Raw genomic sequence first — 19,346 nt, forward strand, 5'->3', positions numbered from 1 at the left:
AGAATGCGGCCAGAGTTATCCCTAGTTGCGGCCATTTTGCCGTATAGTGGACACAAAAGTTTATACTTTTGTTAATTTTTTTAGTAACCAATAAAAAAGGTTGGGATAAATCGATGATATCCAAAATTAAAGAAGAGATTTTCGAGTCCTAGATAATGTGAAGATGATGAAGAGCCATGATAACAATTTAAGAATCACATTCAAGGATGAAGAGGCTTAACTATAGTATGCTAAAGAGGCCACTAATTGTGTTGTCAAAGCTTCACCTTCATTCGCAAGACAAGGTGTGTCTAAAAACTATCCAAATTTGCAATGCCATTCCTAAAATAATTTTTATTTCAAGTTGGTCCCTGTATTTTTCAAAAAAAAAAAAAATTAAAAAAAAAAAGTCCACTCAAAACTTTGTTGTTGAAGTGTAGAGGAAGTGCTAAAATATTTATTCATTCGTATTTTGCTTGCATAAGTTGTCAAGAATAAGATTCACATAAGAGAGGAAATACTTCATCTATCTTCTTCTAGAATGAGGACACCCTAACTCTAACAATTAACAAATTTCATTTATTTGTATTGTGCAGTGGCACATATTTCGGTAAGGGCCTGTTTAGGATTGCGTTTAAGGGGCCTAAAAGTGCTTTTAACACTCAAAAAGTCCGTTTGAAATTTGAAGAAAAAAATTATTGTTTGGTAAAAATTAAAAACGCTTTTAAGGGTATAAAAAGCTTAAAAATGGCTAAAACGCACTTTTGACAAAAACTCTATTTCTCAAACACTATTCCAAACAAGTTCTAAATAATAAAGATATAGTTGATTACCTCAAGCCAGTTTGTTTCTCTACAAAATGACATATTTTGGATGTAAAGGAGAAGAAGCAGTTGAAGCAATGTTTTAAGAGGAACAAGTATGCTGGCCATAAAAGAAGAATAATGGATCATAATCCATTTGAAAAGAATAACAATGTAGATGAAGCCCCTTCAGCTTGTTTTTGTACAAAATTTGATTGGACCACTTTCTCTAAACTACCTGTTCACTAACTGAACAATCTCCAAAGGGGAAAAAAGCTCCTCCAAGAACCATCTATTTCAAAACTTTTGAACGAGGGCTGCAGTAGGTTCCATCTACAAGAATACTAGACTCCATATTAGAACTCTGATAACCATGAAGATGCTTGTTAAACCACTGATGTGAATACTGTGGCCTGAGGAGTCTGAACTTGTGGAATTCATGGATGGAGCTGTGATATTTACCAAGGAGCCATTCTTGCCAACACTGCAATAACAACTTTTTAATCAAAATCAAAACCATAGGGGAAAAACTTGAAAAAATGTTAAATGTTGGTCATAAAGAAAATTGAACTTTACCTTCCTGCAAATATACAAGAACCATGACCTGCATTGTTCAAACAACAAAACTGTTAGAACTTGATAATGCATTATTGAGTCACATGACCTGAGAACTCAAATAAAAATCAACAAAAGAAAGAAATGAAGAAGAAGAAGGAAGGTATATATGATCTTACTTGGATCTGTGGTGGTGATAGCAGCCACCCCATTGAAGTCACACGACCCAGAACTCTTCCTCATCTGATTATAGTAAGTGTCAAAAGCATAAGTCGCATGAGAAAGCACATTGTCTGGTTCATAGCATGGTTCTCCCTGCAACAAAGGTGAGCAATCCACCTTGCCGGGTCCACAAGCCCAATCTAATGCAGCCTGCAGCATCTTTGGATCAGCACCATCCCTTGCAGTACAGTAAGTTTGGTTCGTAGTGTCATTTGCTAACACCATTCCTGATCCTGTCAAGTGTAAAATGTAAATGGGCGCCCCATTTGCATCAAACAATCCCCAGTTCTTCTCTGAGACCGGCCCAGGCTTCATATCCTCATTATAGAGCTCATAAATATAGGTACTAACAGCAATTCCAGGGTGCTTGGGAGTTCCAGTTTTGTTCAGCACATGCCTTATCAAATTGCTGTTATAGGTGTTGGCATTTTCTGATGTTGCATCAGGTTCATTAGAATCACCTTTTGAGGGCCATCCTGATTCTGTCACCATCACAGGAATGTTGGTGAAATTTAGAAAACCCATGGCAAAGTATGCTGCATCAACCATTGCATCAAAGACGTTGGAGTAATGGAGAAGCGTATTAGCATCAACAGCTTCTTTATTTGGAGGAAGAGGCTTGAAGAGTGAATAATCTAAGGGAATTACACCATTTGATTGCATATAGTCATAGTAAGGGTAAATGTTGAGCATCAAATATGAGCCTGTGGACTGCAAGAAATTCAACATGGGGACCAAAACTGGATTCCATGAGCGATTAAAGAAGGCTTGAGAAGGAGGAAATGAATCAAGGATAATGGAGGAAGAGATAGGTGTTGAAACTTTAATTTGACGGTCAAGATTGGATGCCACAAGGGCTGAATGAATGAACTTGAGGGCATTGACAAGGACTGTTGCTGCATTTGGAATGGTAGTTAGCACCTCAGAACCAATAGATATGGCCGTGATATTGGTGGCTGGGTAATGTGCCACGACATTGTGGGAGACCCAGTTAGCCGCAGTGGAGTTTGATTGGCCAATTCCAAGGAGCTGCTCATTTGGGACAGAGACCATGACTTGGATGCCTGTGTTTGCAAGAGCAAGGAGCATCGCACGGTCAGCATTGTAAAGGCGGATGTGTCGGATTTGCTGGGCTTTGAGGAGGGCTACTACTTGAGTTGGATGTGGCATGTCTGAGAGGTCCGTTCCTATGTTCACACCAATAAATGCATCTGCAAAAATGAAACAACAACCATTGTGATTTTTCATTTATTTGAAACATAAATTTTCGTAGTTTGTACAACCATGACTAGATGAAAATTGTAAACAACATCTGGGAGGACAATATGAATTTGGTTTTTCTAATGAGGATATATTAACTAGTATTATCTAACTCATACTAGGCTTAAGCTACAAGATCCCAAATTTGAGACCCAACAATTTTTGGTTCATAACATGAATGAAAGTGGACAACTTGCCACTGTATATCTAAGCTACAAAAATTGAATCAATATCAGCTGGCAGTATGTGTAGGATCAATTGGAACGTAAGTGCCCTGCAGAACAAGTGAGCATGTTATCTGGTAATTAGTACCTATTGTTAACAATGGCAGAAAACAAACTATTAAACAATGTTTGCCTTATTCTAGATGATGAGGCTTTCAAATGCTGAAGTATCAGCATTAGTAAGAAAACAACATACATATCAAATGTTGCAGCAAAGCACCTGCAAGTGTTGCAAGAATCAGATTCTTAATTTCTTAACCATAGAATCCAACAGAACTTGAAACTTCTGTGGCTATGGGCAAAAGATCTTAGAGTAGAAGATCATAGCAGTAGATATAAAGATTGCCATTAAAGACAACAACTCCAACCATTAATAGACTATTTTAAGGAAAAAAAAAAAAAACATTTTGGCGGATCAAACATTAGCGAATCAAAAATCCTCAAGCCTTTACAATGTTTTAACACATTCAGTCCAACAACCTGGCCTGTACCAAATTCAACTTGATTTAGTAGCCAACTTTTGAGAAACTATCCAGTTCCAAGGAAACCGTCAAAAGATAATCTGGCCATGATAACAATTTCCTATAGATTCTAACGACAAACAAGAACAGTTTAATGCTTTCACTTTAGGGGGAGGGGACCAATTTCATTTATTGACCCCGACCGTATTCTAATTGCAAGGAATGACATTTTTCTTTTCTAATTGTAAAAATAATGAAACACTGTAAACATTATGAAGTGTGGGGTTAAATATCAGATGGTGCTATTGTTTTTATTTGAATTTACAGTAGACACCATATAAAAATAAAAAATATCAATGCATGCATACACTGCAAGTGGGTAGTACGGATAGATGCAATATAATATATGGTCATAGAATGCAGCACCCATGCCTTCAACAAGTTCTAAGCAAAAGTGCCTAAATTCTCCAACCCTTGACCATTTACACTACCAAGGTAAAGGCCACTAACAAGAGTAAGATAAATAGGGGTTGAAATCCGAAGAAATGCCCCATGAGCTGGAAGACATTTAGACAAATAACAATGCTAGTCTATTTTTTATCTTTTAATACATAAAAAGAAGGAGATAATCTAAAATGTCAGAGACTAGGGCATTGATGTTCACAAAACCTTATGTTATTTTCGTTTATACTCTTTTGTATAAGGCACATCTTCATTTATACTCTAGTTCCAGGTAATACTTATTGGGAAAAGAATCCTCTCAATTCGAAGCGAAGAGGAGAAGAACCATTTCATAATCAGAATTTTCCGGCATCCAATGATAAATACGTTGACTCACCATTTAAAAATTTAAATGATGTTACGTCGTCATCGTCAGATACAACAATATTAAATCTTCTGTAACTCCTCCTCGCTTCAAGTGAAATGGAGACTGGAGAGGATCTTTGTCTATATTTAAGACCCCCCCAACTTCCCCTTCTGTCCTCCTTTATTACACTTTTAATATTTGACCTACTAAACGTCATAGGCAAGAAGACACCGACTTTTGGACCCAAAAAACAGAAGAAGAAGAAGCAGAAGAAGAAGAAGCTACACACACTCACAGAGAAGCCATTTTATTTTCGGCACATGCCCAAGCTTTAATAAATTAATTTTCCCTTAGTATGTAATCCTCCAAAGGGGGCTTAAAGCAAGGAGGGGTGACTACAGACAAAGACCTCAAAGAGAACACATGCAGAATAATGTCAGCTCATTATAACCTCTAAGAAACAACAGAGACATCACCTCAATCTCAAGTGAAACCAACAATCAATCAAAAAGTGAAATACCAAAATCAAGCACTTTTAACAGAGTAAAAGAAACAAAATATATATATACATATATACAGAACGCACGCATCAGAGAAAAGTAAGTCACCTTCATCAGCTGCAACTGCAGAAGCTGCAAAGAGAAGAAGAAGAAGAATAAGCACAGCCATTATTCTTCAGTGGGGGAGCCCTCAAAAGACAGAGCCTTCAAAGATATCCAACAATTAAGAGAGAGAGAGAGAGAGAGAGAGAGTTGAGTAAGAGTGTGAGAGTGGAGAAACTACTAAATCAAGGAAATATAAAGTGGGGTAAAGATGTGGGAAATACAAGACGGAGGGGAGTGTGGGTGGTACCCACAAATCACGTGGAAAGTTTTTGTCTGGTTGATCTGACGGTTAAGGAATCATCTGCCGAGTCGGACAGTGATCAAGGAGAGCAGTGGTGAAGAGAATAGAGTAGAGATAGATGCCCCAAGGGCCGAGGCCCAAGGTCATTTGTTGTTGTTAAATTAGCCGTTGCAAAGCTTTTTCAGTTTTGTTGGTAGTACCATTTTGCCTTGGAGCGTTGTCTTTGTGTTTAATATGCGCGTTTTTTACGAGGTAAAACTGAAAAAAGGTTGGATCGCATACTCTACATAAACAGACAAAGAACAGCTCGAGTAGGGACGCCCAGAACACGCAGAGATGGCCCTCAACGGTCATATATCATATATGCCGTACATTTATTATTATCTTTATTGTCGTTCTTATAAAAATCCTCTCATTGATAAATGAAGATTATTGATAATAAATCGTGAAACAGAAATATATATACAAGTAATGAATAATTTCAGACATATATATATATATATATATATATATGACTCACTTAAGATTATTTTTAACAAAAAAAACATGAAAGTAGGGCTCTTAAATTTGAATTCATAATTCACTTTTATTTAAAAAAAATATATATTCAAATTCCAAAATTTTTTTATTCATTTATTTTCTTCTTAATCGATTTAGAGGAAAACTTTGCTCTTTGTATAAGGATTTGAAAAGATTGCTTATTTCATTAAAATATATTCTTTAATTAATGATATGTTTTCTTTTTTAGATTGCCCAAAAAATGAAAGTTCCAAAAAATGAAAGTCTCTTAAATTTGAATTCACATTTTCTCAAACTATAATTCACTTTTGTTCGGAGCAGAAATTGGTGGGCAAGCAATTATGTTGGAAGGTGATGCTAAGAGTATTCTCAATGGAGGAGCCATATTTTATGTAAAATGGTTCTTCAAGACTCACTTTTATCTAGTTTAGCTAAACCATTTTTAATTGTCTCTACATCCGATTAGCTATATTTATATCTATTCTATTAAAATATTATTAAAAGTAAGAAAAGTTTTGAGAAAAAAAAGAACATATAAGAGGAAAAATGGAAAAAAATTTAGGGAAAAAAAAACATGCTGAGAAAAAGTGGGAAAAGATTTGGGAAAAAAGGAAAACAGGTGAGAGAAACAATGAAAAATAAAATAGCTCCCTTTAAAAGTACTGCTACATTTAGCTTTTTTTTTAGCTCTTCTAATCAAATATCTATTTTATATATTTTTTTTTTTTGCTAATCCAATGTAGATGGTTTTTTAAATATTTGAAGAACTATTTTAGATAAAAGTAACATTTGGCTCTTCCATTGGGGATGCTCTAAGCAGATAGTAGATGCAATCAACTCTATGGATAATAACTAGAGCATGTTTGGTCATCTTATGGCAGATATTCGAGTTGGTTTTTGTAAGCTCCCATGATGGCAATGTGGTTTTGGCTACCAAGCTGTATACCACGCCTTATGAAGCGGAGGTCACTAGTTTGAATCCTCCCTCCCCCTTCCTTTGTGTGGACATGTCCAAAAAAAAAAAAAGTGGTTACCAAGTGTGTCATGGATAGGATGTAGAGGGATCAGCTTGTATCTGTGATATTGTTTTGATTGACCATTCCGCTTCATCTAGTGATTAATGAAAAGCAAATTTTATTAAAAAAAAAAAAAAATCACTTTTGTTGTTATTCATTTAATGATAGAGTTCTCTTTCTAATAGGGCTGGATGAAAATTTTGTTCTTTGCCTAAAGGCATTTGAAAATAATGCTTACTTCATTAAAATATGTATCATTTATGAACTTTTTCCCTTTAGTTTTTAGAGCATTTGCCCTCTTAACCTCTCTCTAAGGGAGAGTCGAGTCTTCAGTCTTCCCCTCTTCTCTAGACGTGTTCGAGAAAAATAAAAAAGTATCATCCGAAAAAGAGAAGTGTTAATTGTTATACATCTATCTCTTGCTTATTTTTTACACATCTTTTTTGCAAATCTACCTTTGAATTTAGGAGATCTACATATGATTTTATATATTCAATGGTGAATTTTCTCATCTCTTATATAAAGATGGACAAGAAATAAGTAAAATATGGAATATGCATAATACCGATGTGCATGGGGGAAATCATTTCACTTGCATAGATAAGCAAACTTGGACAATTTATAAATAACCATATTTATAAGCACATTCCTTATAAAAAGCCTTCTCAAAAACAATCTAAAAGAACTCAAGCATTAAGCGCAATCAATATATAACCAGCTCTTTTAATTTTGATACACAATTAAGCTCCTACGTAATTAATACACTTATTATAATTGATCAGTTTTTACAAAGGTAAGCATCCAACCCTTTTGACATCTTGACTGCAAAGTCCACATAGTGTTCGGGATCAGGGGCACTTCCATTTGCCTTCTCAAATTCCACGGTCCACTCTGCAGAGCTAATGCCCGTATGCACTCTGATAACCTGAAGTTTTGCCTTAAAACTCTTGTAAAATCTCAAAACATCCCCTTGAACGACATTAAAAGTGATCGTCATATCTTCTTCATCAACATCTTCGATTTTCACCTTTGCTGTCATGGGACTCCCTGGCACAACAATAAATTCACCAAAAAAAAAAAAACACACCATTAATAACATAAAATAACTAAAACAGAGCATGGTGTATATATAATTTGTCTCACCGAGGTCATATTTCCAATGTGTCAGACAGCCAGGCCTGATCGAGTCTCCTTCCAGCAACTGAAAGCTTTTGACGTTTTTGGGGAACATTTGCACCAAATGGTGCATTTTGTTCCTAAAGAAGCCATAGAACTTTTCTGCTGGTGAATTTATCTCCACCTGTGCCTCGAGCCTGGCAATCTCAGCCATTGCTTAAGCTACCAAACTAAATATTGGACAAATTAAATATGTATATTGTGATGTGGGTGATGAGATTAAATCTCTAGCTAGCTAATCGATTTTATAGTGAATAGGGGTGTGTTTCAAGGTTTACAGAATATTCTCAAGTGGGTGTGTTATGGTTTGTGACATGGCTTATTGGGACCTCAATTGTTGTGCATGTCACTTTCTCTAAGATACGTATCTAGGCTTAAATCTCAATATGCATAAATTTTAGAAAAATTATCTTTAAAGTTTCGGAATTTTGTTTATGTTATAGATAAGTTTTTCATAGTTAGTGGATTGGTTTTGGGTATGGAATGTAATACGTTATCTGTGACGCTTGTAATCTCATAGCTTTGGTTATGATTTTTTGTAAGAGCTTTATATTCATGATAATTTCTATGAATGAAACTTATATGAATTCCCTTCTAAAAAACTAAAATAAAATAAGTTCTCCATGTTTTAAATTTGACAACTAACAAAGACGCCATTTCATCACATATTTTTATCCAATCTTTAATCTAGACTTTCCATTTGTCATATTGTCTATGTCAGACTAATAAAAACGATTCCTGTCTATCTAAATAATCAACTTGCCATGTAGGCAACTATGCCAAATAATAATAAAATATAGGAAAAGCCAAAAAAAAGCCAAAAGAGAAAAGAAAAAGGAAAAGGATAGAAAACCATCCTATCAACACCTTTCATCACCCCCAGATAGGGAGCAATAGTAGTGGGGGAGCAATAGTAGTGAGGATCCACTTGTGCACACCTTTGTGGGGGTGTAGCCATCCTCATCGACCCCTATTTAACACACACACATATATATATATATATATATATATATATATATATATATATAAATTTTGATGGTCACCAAATGCAATGTTCTAGGAGTAAATTGTTCAAATAGAAAATAAAAAGAGACCAAAATAATACCTATATTAAATTCCAATGGTAATCTGTGAAATTTTCTAAAATTTTTAACAAAATTTGTAACAAAATGTAATATCAATAAGAGTATATATTATTCAAATTAAAAATATGGGTTAAATTCATTTTATCTCCTGAAGTTTTAGGAATTTTTCAATTCGAACCTCAATGTTTAAAAATTGGAAATGTACTCCCCTAATGTTTTAAAATTTTTTAATTCAGACATTCCGTTACAAATTTTCATCAAATTATACGAAAATTTATAAAATTACGTAATTACCCTCAATTTTTTTTAAAAATTTCTGTCAAATTAGACCGAAATTAGTAACGGGGTTTGAATTGAAATTTTTTGAAATATTAGGGGGGTACATTGCCAATTTTTAAACACTGGGGTTTAAATTGAAAAACTGAATGAATTTAACCCGAAAAATATAAAACCGAATGAGACACGTGGAAGTACAATATGCTATTGTTTCTTGGGTGGGTTTTGGTTATTGGGCTTGGTTGGAATTTCTGTTGGGCTTGGGATTGTTGAACAATCGCACACTCCCTCACTCACTCTCCCAATTGTTTCTTCAAACCCTAACGTCCACTCTCCCGCCCTGGCCCCTCCCTCTTTTCGGTTAATATATAATCTGCAATTTAAATTCAGAAACTTCTTTCATTTCTTTTCTTTTTCTTTTTGGCAGGGTTTATTTGGTTATTTATTTTTTTTACTTGTGGGGTAGTTATGGCCGTTGATTCTGGAATCTGAGAGCTCCGAAATGGCCAAACTGTTTGGTTCGGGTGTAAAACCAACCAGTTTCGAGGGTGGAATCGATGAGCTTGAGCGTCTTCCTTTGACGCTACGGCGGAAATTGTTACGGGCGGATAAACGGAGTGCGGGTTCGGGTGATCCTAAACCCGGCGTTGTTGAGAATGGAAGTGAAAGAAAGTCTATGTAAGCTCTGGCATTTTAATTTATTTGTTTTTGAACTTTAATATTAATTGCAATCGTTTAATTTGTGGAGTTATTGCTAGAAGCTTCAATTTTTAACGACATGCAGATCACATATTGATGTGGTAGTAAAAGAAGAAGATGGACACTGTTTTTCATCGCAGGTAATTTAGCATCGAGGAATGAATTCTATTTTCTATTTATTTTCTCCCTTTTAGTTTTTGATTCTAAAGTGCTTGATTATCGATTATGAGTCATTTTTCAAACCTTGTGTATTTTGAGCCTATATTTATGGTGCTATATACCTTTTCATTTAAGTTTTGCTGAATATAATGAACTTTTAATGAGTTTCGCTAAATGAGAGATGCATTTTGGGTGCTATAAGATTTTATTTATTTATTTATTTTTATTATTTTGTAATGACAAATAATCGTTCCCAATTCTTTATTTTATGATCTTTTGTATCTTGCTATATGCTTTTGAGACCTTTAATTTTGTTTGCATTTTGATTGAAATTTACTAAGATTCTTCCAGTAATGGTTAAATTTGTGGGGTTAGGTACTTTGGTTTGGGAGATTTGAAGGGTAGAACATGATTGTGGCATCTGGAAAACTTGAAAAATATATCATAGTCAAGGTTATAGAAATTGGTATGGTGCCAAATAAAAGCGTGAAACTGCAGGAGTGATTGTGTTTACTTTGGTTGGAAAAGCTCTTGAGCAAAATTAGCGAAGATTATGCAAGTGTGAGATGGACAGGAAGAATTTTATATTGGCGAATATACATTCGCTAACTTGGCTACTCAGAGTTTTAGAAGTATTTTCAAAATGAACTTAGAAATTTTCAATCAAAGACGGTTTACTCCATTGATGAAAATTAACCTTTTAGGTTCTTTTCTTTTCTTTTCCCCCCATTGGTAATGGATGATTCCGTTAGGTTTGTAACAGTAGAGCTTAGTTATTTGTGAAGGTCCTACTTTTTTCTGGAGGAAGGATGAAAATCAAGTTAGATTATTGAAACAAGTAATAGAGATATCATTAAAAGTATAAGACGTCCTCAGGTACACAAGAAGTATATAAGAGAAAACACCTAATAGTCTGAGCAACTAGTAAAAAGAATAGATTGATAAATATTTAAGAGTTAAGAGGAGGATTTATCACTAGTTTCTGTTTAGATAATTTACAAAGTCAGAGGCAATGGAGAGACATGGTCATCAGAAAGAGTGGATACCAGGTCACTTGAGTAATCAGATTTATTAAACTGCAGAGAAAATTGTATAAGACATCTATAAGTCTCGGTAAATCATTCAAAAAGGCAGTTAGGAATTAAGCAGCTGATGAATTGAGGAATTAAGATATCTAGGGATGAATTCATTATGAGAAGTTTGAGTTTTGTACCCATTGTCTCCTACATGTGGGTCCTGTCTTGTTTCCTTTTCTCTTTTAGTTGATAGAATATACTTGTTCTGCAGGGTGTTCTCTCTTTCCTTTCTACTTGCTCTGCTAGACAAGGAGATCAACCATCGTCGAAGGGACAAAATGATGATTGTAAAGATCCCAAGGCAGTTACTTCTGTAGATCCATGCTGTAGGATTTCAGTAGGCTCTCCAATTGATCAGTGTTTTCAAAGTGCCACTTGCCAAAAATGTAAGGATATGCCTGGAGATTGCAACTGCCAAGGCACTCAAGTAAAAGGACATGCTTGTTCTGAGCAGATAATATGTAGTGGAGTTAACACTGATGTTGCTGGACAAGAGAAACTCAATGTGAATGTTTGCACTTTGCACGAAGGTCAGACACTGCCTGTGGTTCCTGCCAAAGTTAAGGTTGAGTATTTTGACAACTTGATGAATTCATCAAGTAATGGTATAAATGGCTTTGCTGGTGCTGGTGTGTCAGCAGTTACAGTGAAAAATGAGATCCCCAGTGACTTTGCTGATGATGATCTTGATCACATTGTACTGAAACAGCGGCGAAAGATGCTGCTATCAAGGTGACCTTTTGTTTTTAGTTTTTAACCCTTTTTCTTTGCATGGGTTATGATGGGTCCTTTTCATCAATATGTCTGCTTTTCTTAACACTCTGTTTTCAATATCATGTCGAACAAACAACACAGGAATATTTACAACACACACACACACACACACACATATATGTATAATGTATGTATGTATGTGGCTGCATATATATGTATGTGAGGTATAACTTACTGAATTTGGTCTTCTTATGTCATTTTTGTAGGAAACTGTTGGAGTTGGCAAAACCAGTTGAAAAGGTAATCTATTTTCTTGTTATTTGATTGGTAGAAGATATTATAGTAATTCTTGATAGGTACAAGGGTATTCTTGCAGTGTAGTATATTTGTCATCTATAATTCAATTTAATGGTGAAACCATGTTGATGTGACATGTCACTTTCTAAGTAAAGATAATCAACATATCAAAAATTAAAGAAAAAAAAAAAAGTTTTATTCCTTTGTCGTCCCCTTCTTTCATATCCAAGCCACAAATTGAAGGGGCCTCTCCAAGGTGGACTGGTGGTAGGCAATCCACTCTCAATTCTGTTTCTTTCCCCCATTTTTGTTGAGTTTCTTACTCAATGATTGAAATATGAGAAGGCCTGAATTTCTTGATGAACCCTTGCTTATTAAGCAGAGTCTGATGCCATGCTTTGAGGTGGAGGTGTAAATTATGCATAGACGGTTGATGCAAGCCTATCATATGTGGGATGCATGCTTGTTGGGCACTTGTAGGATGACACCTGGATCCTTACGTCTGACACCTACTTGGGCACTTGTGGTGTATTGGTGGGTGCCAAATAGCAAATTTTTGGTTATGGTACTCTGGATTTGTTTTGTTTGCCAAAAAAGATGGAAACTTAGAAGAAGAAAGAAGTTTGGGAAAGAAATGTTGAAAATTTCGAAGATTTAGAGATTCACTAATATCTTTACAATCTTTAAAATATGTTTTACTTATACCAATTAATTGATTTTTTATTTAAGGGAATATTACAAATATTCACTGAATTATTTGCAGATTTCTATTAAGGAGTTAGGAGTAGGAGTCTCAAGTTTATCCTTTTTTTCTTCAAGCCTTGAAGGGTACTGAGATTATTTTAAAGTATATTTGGAAGGCTTTAGCACCTTCAAGAGTAGCCTTTTTTGCTTGGAAAGCAACTAATCATAAAATTAGCTGGATGATGGACTAACATCCCTTTCATTAGGACATGTTTTGGACTTCTTTTGTTCCTTGTTTTGTTTATGTTTATCTTCTTTCTTTCTTTTTTTTTTTAATTATTTTCTTCTTTTTCCTTGTCAGTTATATCATCTCTTGTATAAATCTGGTACACAAGTGGTCTCCCTTGGTGTTCTTTTACTGAATTAATTTATTAGAAAAAAAAAACTACTAAATTATGCACTTTTGTTACAAAATCTGTTTTAAAATGATTAGTTTGCCTTTTAATTCTGCAAATTCTTCCACAAACCAAAGTATCTTAACACATGATTCTATGCTGTAGCTTGTAGTGCATAAAATTTATTCATATCTATAACTCATAAATGCAGTAAATTGTTGTGTTCCTGCTTTGAGCTTGGGAAAAATTTTGTTCCCAGAAGAGGAAAATATAACAAAGGGTGTTTGAGATATTTCATATAACAAAAGGTCATTATGGAATTCATCTTTGACCCCAGTCAGTCTATAATCTTTCTGCTGCAGTTGAGAAAGAGTTCTCGCTCAGTGTGAACATGGCTCAGAAGGCAGAGAAGGACTATAACTCTATGTTGCTGGTTACAATCAGTATGGTTGAGTGGTATGACTTGGTTCAAAATAATTTGGACGTCCAAAAAAAGAAAAAGAGAATAAGGATTATACTATCTAACATCTGTTTTGACTTCTTGTATTGGAGTTGATGCTTATGTTATTTATATATGTATGCTTGCATTTACTCTTTCCTTGTTGGTTTATATTTTCTTTCTGTTTTCCATGTGATGCACGTTGGGAAAAATGAGGTTTGTGAATATAGCATTACTCTTTAATGGCTTGTTGTTGCTGCTAACTTTATATTACACAGGGTAGTTCTGGAGGGTTGTCAGAAATTCTTATGCAACAGTGTGCTGAGAAAGGAAATGACGCAGCTTTTCTTGTTGATGGAGACTTGGTGTCTGGAAATCAGCTTTGTGATAATCCTCAAAGAAATGCTTCTGTTTTCTGCAGAACTCCAGTACCTGCTTCATCAGAAGATATTATTGCAGAATCTTCTGTAACTAATCAATGTTCACATGAATTAACTCAATCACGTGATGGTATCAAAATTCATGCAAGCAACAAAAACCGTGTATCTGAGAGAATGGATGTGGAGCCAAAATCATGCAAGGGACAAGATTATGTTCCCGCAAACACAAGTAGTGCGCATACCTCAACTTTATCAACATTTTTCAAGGTCAAGGTTGAACCTAAGGATGACAATAATTTCCACAACCTTGACAGGAATGCTATCCGTAGCTTTTCCTTTAGCAAACTGCGATTGAAGAGTGAATTGGAAGTCTCCGATCCACCAGATGGAGATGAGTTAGACCATATACGACTGCGAGATCGGATGAAGATGCCTACAATGTTAGAGGATTCTGAACTAAAGATAGCTAGGAACATTGGATGCTTGAAGAAAAGTGTTCCATCTGAAATTCGATGCAGCCTTATTGCTTCGGAGTCTGCTGAAACAATACGTGTCAACCGTCCACGGAAGAGGAGAAAGACAGCCACGTAGTTTCTATTTTGGATTTATACATATAGATTATGTTTTCTTTTTTCCAGCCTTATGCCACTTTTCTTAGCATTCTCTGCTTACTAAATTTTTTGCAGAGATTCAGTTGAAACAGCCCTGGAGGAAGATGCTCCTGGACTCCTGAAGGTATAATGTCCATGTTATTGTTGCAGTTCCTGTGACATTTGGATCAAGTTTTCATGGAAATGCCAATTGGCAGGTATTGATTGACAAAGGGGTGTCAGTTGATGAAATTAAGCTCTATGGGGAGATGGAGTGTGATGAAGCTCTTGATGAGTCTTTTAGTGAAGAAAGCTTTGAAGAGCTTGAAGATTTGATATCAAAGGTTGGCAACATTTCTGAGATTTAGATGTATTTCTCTTGCCTTTGCATTGTTATAACAATATCACAAGGCTTTCTTTTACTTTTGTGGTTTCTGTGCTTTTCAACAGTATGGATAAACCATTCAGAAAAGGATTTGTTGAAATCACTTAAGATTAGTGTGCAAAGTTGAGCGATGAAATAGTGAGCAGTTGGAAACAGAATTTGGTTGAAAGAAAAGATTTGGCATGAATATGCAGATTTTTGAGAAACAGAATATCCTGTTGAAACTGATTTATCTTGTCAATTTTATATCCTGTTCAAACTGATTTATGGGAAAAATGTAGTTTATAGCTTGTTTTCATTTGTAATGAAGTAAATGCAAAATTTTCTGGAATCAACTAAATGAAGTTGAAAGAAAATTTGGGAGTGGCAGTCTCTAATTGTTGTTAGATATTTCTATTTTGCCTCTATAGCAATTTAATAATATGTTGGATAATGGGGCGGACATCCTCCAGTTATTATGTCAATCATCATACTATCTGCTTTATAGTGGGTGGAAAGACAATTCTCAGCTTGCTAGACCTTGTAATGATTCATATCAAGGGTTTGCCTTACGTAAGTAATTTCAGCAAATTATTGGCGAAAAATAGGGATATATGTTGGATTTTCATTGAGGAATCAAGTTTCATTCTAGTTGTATCTATGGTATTCACATAATCTAGTACACTCCTATATTTTCCTTTGTTTTGTTAATTGTTACCTCTATTCTTTTTTTAACCCACCCCCCACCACTCTACTTTTATTGGCATGAATTGATAGATAGATGTAACTTGTTCGAGGTTAGGGTTCTTCAAAGTAGTAAAAGGGATACAAAGAGAAAGAGAGATGCTAGGTGTAGTGCATCTTTCGAGCTTCTCAATGACACAAGGTGGAGAGATTACTGTCGCTACAATCCTAACACTAGCCTTCTAGGCTCATACTCCAACCTTTTGACCAAAAGAGATCTAACCGAGTAGCTATATTTGTTGGACCCACACTAACTATATTTAACCTATTACCTTCTTTAAATAGGAATTTATGAACATAGAAGTCATCACAAAAAATTCTAACAGGAAACACTTGGTTATTTAAATCTAACGATAGTGAACAGAAAAAAGAAAATAAAGTAAAAAACTCAAATCTTGGTTCATGCTGTGTCAAAAAAAAAAAAAAAAAACTATTTTGGTTACAAACGAACTATTACAATACTAATTGACCACATTATCTCCTACTTTTCTCTCATCCTAATCATGTAATCTACATTAAGAACAAATTTGAGAGAGTATATGTTGAGACAAAAGTAAACCGGTTTCTACATTCTAATGCTAATTTATTGATTGTTGCCTAATTCATTGAATATTTATCAAAGGGACTTTACAGTCTCATCTAGCATGTGGTGGCACAGAGCATAAAAACAAGTTTAGGCACTTCTCTTGGACAAAGCCTCTAAGAATCATAATGCTTTAATTGAAATTGGTCTTTCTTTTTTGAGTGAGCCATGCGGTGCATCACACCTTTCAGTATATTTGGTTTCTAATGTTAGTTTCTTAATTCGTGGGAACAGCTTTTCTCTCAGCGTGAATCCTTTCTAAAGTTTCCTTCTGCACGATGCACAAAGGGTGCAAGAGCTAATTATTGCTTGGCCTGTCTATTTTCACTTGTGGAACAGGTAATGAGTTTCTTGTAAACTGTTGATCTACAAAAGGTGGATGTGATACTTATTTTTGTCTATTAGCTGGATTCTATTTATATTTGATGATAAGTTATAGTATTATATCATTCTTATCATCATTCATTAGTCACTTTTTTCTCGTTTAATTCAAATTTTTTTTATAGACGCGGTATCTACAATTTCGAAAATGGCCTGCTGAATGGGGATGGTGCCGGAACCTCCAGTCATTTATATTTGTGTTCAAGAGACATAACAGGTGAGTGATTTTCAACATAATTGTTAGTATGTCGTCTGCTTGATCTACATTGCAGGTTCACAAGTTAATAGCTTGAGCTTTGGGAGTCAGGACTTATGTTTTTAACATGATATCAAAGCCTTATTCGTCTAAAAAATCATTGTTTAAGTCTCAATAACGTGAATTCTATTAGTTTCTTCTATTGTGCATGTGTAAGGCTTTCTGTTGGAACGGTATTATTTTGTTATTCAACATCATAATTGTTAGAATGGGGTGTATCTCATAATGTATAGAACGTATGTATTAAATTATTTGTAGAAAGTTTGGAATCATTTGGGTATATCGAAAAGGTTCATGAATTGTTTTATTCATAGGGGTGTACTGTGCAGTTTGTTTCAACAAGAATCACCAGGCACAATGGGATCATTTGCTTTCTGCTTATCCACATAAAAAAAAAAATGCATCTTTTTCATGTATTTTTTTAATAGTTCAACTTTTAAGGGTTACATTTAGTTGTTACTTCAAATTATATGATAATTATTTACGGTTGATGTCTTCAGTCCATCTTTTTGTCTACTTGTGTAATGTTGGCGTTTCTTGATTGCAGGATAGTGTTGGAACGTCCTGAATATGGCTATGCAACATACTTTTTTGAGATAATGGATTCCATGCCAATTGATTGGCAAATCAAGCGTTTGGTGACTGTAATGAAGCTTAATAGCTGTGGCAGGGTTTTGCTAATTGAGGACAAAGCATTAGTGGTAACCACTTTTAGTGCATATCTCTTGACATGACTGGTGTTATGGTTGGAAAAGTTAACCTCACGCTTGGATCTTCTAGTTTTAAGTGGGTTTTAAGCACTTTTCTGTCGACAAAAAGTGATCGTGCCCTACTGCCCCAATTTGGTCGCTCCCTAGTGAAGTGGTTTTGGCAGAACCACTTCAAGTTTTCCAAAATTGTTTTTTGGTCAGAAGGAGACCTGACTTCTCTTTCAGCCAAACCACTTTTCTGCCCTCCTCACCTACCGTTTTTGGCATGAAATCTCACTCTCTCTTATCCACATTCATCTGAAACCCAACCCCCGCCCTCAAGAAGCCGTCAGGCCAGCACCCACCCACACACTCATGCTGCCATGCCACCCTCACCCCATACCCTTACAATCATAATGTATGGCAGTAGTAATAATAATATTAGTGATAATAATCATATAATTAGTACTGTAATCATAATTATAATTATAATTTTAACTTTGCTGATTACTGATCACAATACTCTACCTGTTCAATAGCAATGCATTTTGAGTTACGTTATGGTGCTGTAATGATTTTCATGCTGTTTGCGTATGTGCCTCCTTTGCTGTTGTTTAATGGTCTGATGCCTGTGAATCTGTTGGTTAAAGGTGGGAGAAGACTTGAGTAAAGGAGAGGCTCAGGTGTTAATGGAATATGGTTGGGTACCAAATAGCGGCCTGGGAACAATGCTTCATTATTGTGACAGGGTTGTGCATGATAGGAAGAATGAGAAGGACAGCTCAGAGTGGAGATCAAAGATAGCAAAGTTGCTGATGGATGGTTACAACCGTGGGATTGTTGTTGCAACCAACGTAATGAAGGTTGAAGAATGCATGGGTTCTCAAAACCCAGAAGTAAAGTTGGAGTTTTAACCAGACAGATTATATCTTGTTTTGAAACGTGTAAATGCTTAAATAGAGGATACAATTATTGTGTTTGTTGGACAATAGATGACAGTTAGAAACTGATACAAAGGATATCACTATTTACTAATTTAAAGTTGTTTTTGTTTTACATGAATGCCTTCGATGTTGTCATTTCTTTTCCCAAATGTTCTGAACAATGCAGAGATGCATTCACACGCATTATATATTTAATTCTCGAGGAACTTTCTTTCCATTGATCGCTTAGCCGTCATAGTGTTTTGATTGTAAAACCATGTCAAGGGAAAGCCAATGGACGTGGGATGAAAATAAAGTGTTCGAGGATGCTCTTGCAAACTACTATGAATACATTGAAAAAGGGGAATGGGAGAAATTTGCTCCCTTGATTCCTACCAAAACCCCTTCTCAAATATGCATGCACTTCAAACTTCTGCTCGAGGACATCGAGTTAATCGAATCGGCGACAATGGTGATGAAGCTGCTCCCCTATCACACGAATGAGCACGTGAAGTGGGATGATTACGACGATGGTGGCAGCAATCTTAAAGAGGGAGAGGAGTCTTCTGTTGAGTTGATATTGCATGCATAATGCATTGGACGGGTTTTTGTAATTGCTAGTTCATATTGCATGACATGCATGTGCCAATTAACTAGCTAGAGACATATGCTATAAACGATGTAACTTTGCTTATCATGTTTCCCTAGCAATAAATAAATACATTTTTAGCAAGAATTGAATT

The 19,346-nt window shown here is 35.3% G+C and overlaps 3 protein-coding genes across 5 annotated transcripts; 1 reads left to right on the forward strand and 2 right to left on the reverse strand.

The window, feature by feature from the left end:
* Positions 1 to 910: 910 nt before the first annotated feature.
* LOC132180936 (glucan endo-1,3-beta-glucosidase 2) lies at positions 911 to 5,079 on the reverse strand. Its single transcript, XM_059593944.2, has 4 exons — positions 4,921 to 5,079; positions 1,517 to 2,770; positions 1,359 to 1,386; positions 911 to 1,266 (listed from the first exon to the last, which is right to left on the reverse strand). Exons 1-4 carry the CDS (start codon positions 4,979 to 4,981, stop codon positions 1,116 to 1,118), a joined length of 1,494 nt encoding a protein of 497 aa, XP_059449927.2. The 5' UTR covers positions 4,982 to 5,079; the 3' UTR covers positions 911 to 1,115.
* Positions 5,080 to 7,467: 2,388 nt separating this feature from the next.
* Positions 7,468 to 8,049, reverse strand: LOC132180327 (MLP-like protein 34). The gene is made up of 2 exons (XM_059593120.2): positions 7,837 to 8,049; positions 7,468 to 7,740 (listed from the first exon to the last, which is right to left on the reverse strand). Exons 1-2 carry the CDS (start codon positions 8,021 to 8,023, stop codon positions 7,472 to 7,474), a joined length of 456 nt encoding a protein of 151 aa, XP_059449103.2. The 5' UTR covers positions 8,024 to 8,049; the 3' UTR covers positions 7,468 to 7,471.
* Positions 8,050 to 9,530: 1,481 nt separating this feature from the next.
* LOC132181328 (uncharacterized) lies at positions 9,531 to 18,736 on the forward strand. Of its 3 annotated transcripts, none has more exons than XM_059594503.2 (12): positions 9,531 to 9,590; positions 9,697 to 9,908; positions 10,015 to 10,069; positions 11,376 to 11,896; positions 12,145 to 12,178; positions 13,972 to 14,660; positions 14,760 to 14,808; positions 14,882 to 15,007; positions 16,589 to 16,693; positions 16,861 to 16,952; positions 17,539 to 17,692; positions 18,331 to 18,736. In XM_059594503.2, the coding sequence occupies exons 2-12, from the start codon at positions 9,733 to 9,735 to the stop codon at positions 18,592 to 18,594; spliced, it is 2,265 nt and encodes a 754-aa protein (XP_059450486.2). In that variant the 5' UTR covers positions 9,531 to 9,590; positions 9,697 to 9,732; the 3' UTR covers positions 18,595 to 18,736. The 3 variants fall into 3 exon arrangements, with proteins under 3 accessions (XP_059450486.2, XP_059450487.2, XP_059450485.2); XM_059594504.2 differs by having other exon boundaries at positions 9,533 to 9,908; positions 11,376 to 11,694; positions 11,806 to 11,896; XM_059594502.2 differs by having other exon boundaries at positions 9,533 to 9,908.
* Positions 18,737 to 19,346: the final 610 nt, after the last annotated feature.

Source organism: Corylus avellana, chromosome 5 (assembly GCF_965113065.1).
Source record: "Corylus avellana chromosome 5, dhCorAvel1.hap1.2, whole genome shotgun sequence".
NCBI classification, from domain to species: Eukaryota; Viridiplantae; Streptophyta; class Magnoliopsida; order Fagales; family Betulaceae; genus Corylus; species Corylus avellana.